Consider the following 5,471-nt stretch of genomic DNA (forward strand, 5'->3'; position numbering starts at 1 on the left):
CGGAAGTGCAGAACATCACTCTCTTGTTCTTGATCATATCAACATGGTTACGTCAGCATTAACAGTTGCGTAGAGAGCTTCTTGTCCATTTTGACTTGATGAGCTTTGAATCTGACTCGTAGTGAGACTGTTTCTTGCGTTGAGTTTTGACTTTTTCAGATCAAGGGTCTTTCTGCACGGAGTTTGCATGTTCTCTCTCTCTCTGTGCGATGGTTTTCTCCGGGTTCTCCAGCTTCGTCCCACAGTTCAGAGACATGCAGATTTGGGGATTAAGCAAATTGGACACTCTAAATTGACCGTAGGTGTGAGAGTGAATGGTTGTTTGTCTCCATGTGTCCCTGTGATGGACTGGAGATCTGTCCAAGGTGTACCCCGCCTATCGCCCTATGTCAGCTGAGATTGGCACAGCAACTCCCCTGTGACCCTCATGTGGAAGATGGATGGATGTATTTATATATTCTTTTAGGCAAAAGCTTTTGTACAACTTAACATATTACACACATATGAGGCACAGTCCAAACCACAGTAAACTACAACCTCTGGTCTGTAACTTACAGGAAACACCAGCAAACCATAGTATCGACAAATGGTCTTTATTTCCCTCTGAAAGCTCCATTCTGAAAACAGCAGAAATCTTTTTGTAAACATCATTTATGATTCCCAAGTAAAAAAATAAACAAAACAGACGACAAACACAGCATTTGCATATTTCTAACTTAGAGATTCACAATAATCATTTGTTCCTCTGTTTGTTGAACATATGTGAAAGAAACCACCAGTATAATAAAACACAACTGCCCCCCGAGGGTCAAAAGTTGAAACACAAACAAACAGCTGCCCCTGAAGCAAATGCAGGTCATTATTTAGAAAAAAGAAAATCCAGCCATTTTGTGAAATCATTTCGTTTTGTGATCATAGTGTACGTCCGATTGCTCACATTTTATCAACAACATACAATATACTGTGCAAATAATTGGACTGAAAGTTAGTTTTATATACAGTATTAGTCAATGAGTTCAACTCATGCATCATTTGCTTGTATCATTTGCCTGCCTTCTCTCTTGTGATTCACAGGGCAATGAGAGACAGAGGTCGAGCTGAACATAGGAGAAAGGAGAAAAAACAACGACGTGTACCTGTCTCCACACCTGTGTCTGCTGCAAACAGCTCACTCACTTCCCCATCAAGCTGAACACGAAATGAAACAGATATACAGTATTTGCACATTTACACCCAGCTGCACATATTGCTCATCACAACTTGCTCACTAGAGGGCAGCATCTTCCCAAAAACCCAAGAGTTGTTGCATGAACATGAAGGTCTAAATCCAGATTCACACACGAAACTGTGCCGTAGACACATGGTGGACTCGCTTGTCATCTGATATTTGTTTTTCAGATTTCCTTAAAATTGCTTAAAATAATCTATGGATAGAAGATTTATAGCTGAAGACACTGCTAGCTGAAAGTTCTGGTTAAGGTTTGAGTAAGTCTCCAATAAATGAATGTAAGTCAATGTAATATCCTTTTGTAGTCCTGGAAACCAGACTGTGTGTGGGTATTGTTAATGAATGTGTTATGTCCCGTTTCCTCATCTTTGACTCCATCGTAATAAAACAAAGTCTCTTTCCTTGTTTACAGTGTAATGCTTATCGACTCCCTTGTTATCACCTCTCAACACTCTGCCGGGGATTAAAAGGAAGAGTACTGCATCTATGGACCATGCAAGATGATTGACTTTACTGAGAGCTCTTTGTCCTGAATGTCAGTACCTCACTGCTATGACAGCATGACAGCGAACAAGAGTGATACACACAGAAATGCCGCCATGGATTCCTGCGGTCTGACACCATTTGTGGCCTTTAGGCTTTTGAGCGCTGCCTTCTGAATCAATGTACTTGCAGTGTATCTTCCAGATTTGGTGCTCTTCAAGGAACAGTTGAAGGGCTCATCTGAACCTTCTTTCCACTCCAGGTCACTGTGGATCGTGATCCATCCCCCCTTCTCTACACTTTTAGTGGTATTGTGATTTGCAGACCCATCGGAGAGATTCTTGGAGCCAAGAAACCAGTGCACATCTCTGTCTGGGTGGACATGGTTGAAGGTACAAGAGGGACCATCACTTGTTAAAACGCCGCTCACAGTCCCATCACATTCTGAAGGGAAAAACCAGAGAACAGAAACATTAGGTACACTTTTAAATACCACCACGCATCATACATCACTTAAGTAGGTCCATTTTATATCCACTTCATGGACACACATCTCAGATTGCACTCCAAAAATCTTGCACTTTGCATAAAATCACATTTTTTTAAAGTTAATGACTCAAATGAGCTGTTACATTCAGTAGCATGTTTTAAAATAAGCTTTCTAAGTCTTTATAATGATAGTGTAAGTTGTAAATAATGTATTTACGGGTGCATAGCAAATCCTTAAATAATGCTCGATACATTGTGAACTTGGCATAATAAGTCATTGGTTCATTGAAGTTGCGGTTGTTTTACAGGAAGCAGATTCTTTTTTAAACAACCTGAAGACGCAAAGGTTGTGTTTACAACCTGTCATGTATAAATCATTAACATGTTATTGACGCTGTTGTCCTTTTTAAAACTGTGTTGACACCTTGGTGTAATTATGTATGGTCAATAGTAATGATCCAATTCTAATACAATAATTGTGGCCACACAAACCTTTACTTTAGGTTATTGGATAAATTGTGTTGTTAGTGACTCTCTTAGGAAACCTTAGTAGTTCTCAGTTACACACAGTATGCACAGGTATGCATTCACAGATGCCCATAGACTTCCGCGTTTGCTTGTTAAGGATAATCAGGATGTAAGAAGACGTTGAATAGCCACCAGCGGACAACTTGCAAAAAGAACTCGGTTTGAATGGATGTCTGTGCGAAAAGAAGCTAAATTCCCACGTGATTTTTAATGTCGGTAAACATTTTCCTGATGAGTTAATGCTCACAATCACTACTTTCAGGTCCTTTGCGATAGAACATGGTGAGAGTTTTGTTTATTATATTCCAATTTAGAGGAAAATATACAATAAAGCAAAGCACATATACATGTGCACCAGTGTGATTGACAGCCGGTACCATCCAATAGGCGCCTGGATGCGGGTGATGCCTGTGAATTTCCTGGATGCAATACGTCAACATGGCGCGGGTTAAATTGTGAATGTCAAGGCTTCAAAACGGGAGTTAAGATTCTTATAGGTGACGTCACTGACAGTATGCCACAAACACAGTTTGTAAAATGCAGCAGTTAATGTTAATATATAATATATATATATTTAGTAGTATGCATTTAAACAAAACTTTGGTTAGGTTAGGGTTAGAGGTAAGACGAGGAAAGCAGGTGCATTCACTTAATTTGCTTTTCTGTATGTTGCTCAGATGAAACAATAGAAACAGAGGTGGACTCTGACCTTCTAACTCCACAGTGGTGTATTTATGCGGAGCACCCTTGTTGGATTGCAGCTTGCACCTGTATTCATTTTGGAGATCCGGCTGTGCTGTTCGAAAGACGAGAGACAACTGTCCTTCTTCGTACTCGCAGTAGAAGTCCCAGATCTTATCTGTATCTCTGCTGTATGAAATGTTCCCTTCACTGTTCACAGAACATAAGTGCATTTTCCTGTAGGACCACTCCATATGTTTGACTGATAGTCCATTTAGAGATGAGGACACGTTGCACTGCAGCGTCACCTGCTTGCCGCACTCTGCCGTGATCTTGGGACTCACCCTCAAGCCCACCAGCTCTGCAGAGAAAGAGACAGAGGATTGAATACGAAGCTTGTTGACTGCTCCTTCATCAGAAAGCGTTCTTTGAACCAACATTTAGTTGCCAAGGCCAGTGCTGATATTTATGTACAGTATATAAATATGTATCGCATCTGATGAATACAAGAATTTAATAGTAACAAATGAAACACAAACACTTTCGTTTACTTGTTTAACTTATTATTTATTTTTCTATGGAGGTGAAATCTGTGTGGAAAAAAATAATGAATGTGCGATAGAGAAAATAGTGACTTTATGACATTATGCGTTGGAACGAGAAACATGACCACACTTTAATATTGTGTTATTGTTTACCAGATGTCTTTTTTGTTGATAGTGTTGTTGTGATGCAAGAGGTGAACTTTTCCGACCTCAATAATATAGAAAATCTGCCACTATCACAGTCAACTGACATCTGGCTGTGATACGAGTGTGCAGGGACCGTGTACAAAACATTTACTATTATGATTTTTCACTACAGTGCATTATGATGTTAATTTGAGCTAATCATTTGGATAAATATTTCCATAAATTATTAAAAAGCATGTTTTTTTTATATAGATAGTATAGTCTGCAGGAAATAATAAAAATATGTTTTCCTTTCCCACAGACTGGCTCCACTAAGCCAAGAAATTTTCCTCTTCAGATGCTTGGCACTTTACAGGTTCATCTACAGGTAATCTCTCTCCATATCTTTACTTTTATTCCTCTATTATATACTTGTTGATTTATGGCTCTTGTTTTATTGTCCTATTGTGCATTGCATGTTGTTTAACTCTGACTTGTAAGGTAACCATGGGTGCTTATCATTAGTAGGTATTCATATCAAAACCAATGTATTCATCTTTTTTAACTACTAAGCTGTTGAAAATGCACGTGTGCTGCTGATGCATCGACCACCGAACCACAATCAGCCATTCAATAATCAAATGTTCCCATATCCCATCCCTCTTATCCCATTTTACATAGGTTAAATAAAAATACTTAGACGTATAGTTTTACTTACCTTGTGTTGTCAGTGTGAATACAGAGGCAAGGCAGAGTACATGCAGTGCTGTAGGCTCCATGTCACTGTAGCAGGGAGAACTGAAATGAAAACAGATGACAAGCAGGTTGAAGCACTGGTCTGAACAGTCTGAGTCGCTTTTAAGTCTCTAAACCTGGTTAAATCAGAGGGAAACTGACCTCAAGAGGACTGACGCTCCTATCTAGCTCGTCTCCGTGTCTGTAGCCTTCTGACAGAGTAGTTGTGGATACAGGACTTTGACCTGAGCGCAGATCTTTAATGTTTAGTCAAATGAAAGAACGAAGGCTAATGGCTTCTCAGAGGGAAGGCTGAGTGCTGATATCTGAAAAAGTGAAAGGGAAAGACAAGTGTGTGTGTGTGTGTGTGTGTGTGTGCGCTTGTGTGTGACTGAAAGTGAAAGAAACTGGGGGAGTTGGGGAGTGGTGAGTGGTGAAGGCCTATTCATGAAGCTGCCACAAGTAGTGACTTGTATGACTCACTTTGATGTGTTGCAGCGTGCTGTAATTTCCCTGCATCCAGATTTTGCAATGAATTTTGCCTCATTAAATCTTTTTTGGCCCTGTTCAAACTCCATGGCAATAGCCACGGGGGGGGAAATGCTTTTATCCATCAGGTTCTGAAGACTTGTGAACAGTAGCCCGTGTCTTATCCA

General features: G+C 39.9%; 1 protein-coding gene across 1 annotated transcript; it reads right to left on the bottom strand.

Annotated features, from left to right (window-relative positions):
* Positions 1–577: 577 nt before the first annotated feature.
* LOC122770468 lies at positions 578–5,148 on the bottom strand. The gene is made up of 4 exons (XM_044027335.1): positions 4,978–5,148; positions 4,799–4,878; positions 3,438–3,770; positions 578–2,155 (listed from the first exon to the last, which is right to left on the bottom strand). Exons 2-4 carry the CDS (start codon positions 4,857–4,859, stop codon positions 1,779–1,781), a joined length of 771 nt encoding a protein of 256 aa, XP_043883270.1. The 5' UTR covers positions 4,860–4,878; positions 4,978–5,148; the 3' UTR covers positions 578–1,778.
* Between the last annotated feature and the right edge of the window lie 323 nt (positions 5,149–5,471).

This window comes from Solea senegalensis, linkage group LG6, assembly GCF_019176455.1.
Source record: "Solea senegalensis isolate Sse05_10M linkage group LG6, IFAPA_SoseM_1, whole genome shotgun sequence".
Classification (NCBI taxonomy): Eukaryota; Metazoa; Chordata; class Actinopteri; order Pleuronectiformes; family Soleidae; genus Solea; species Solea senegalensis.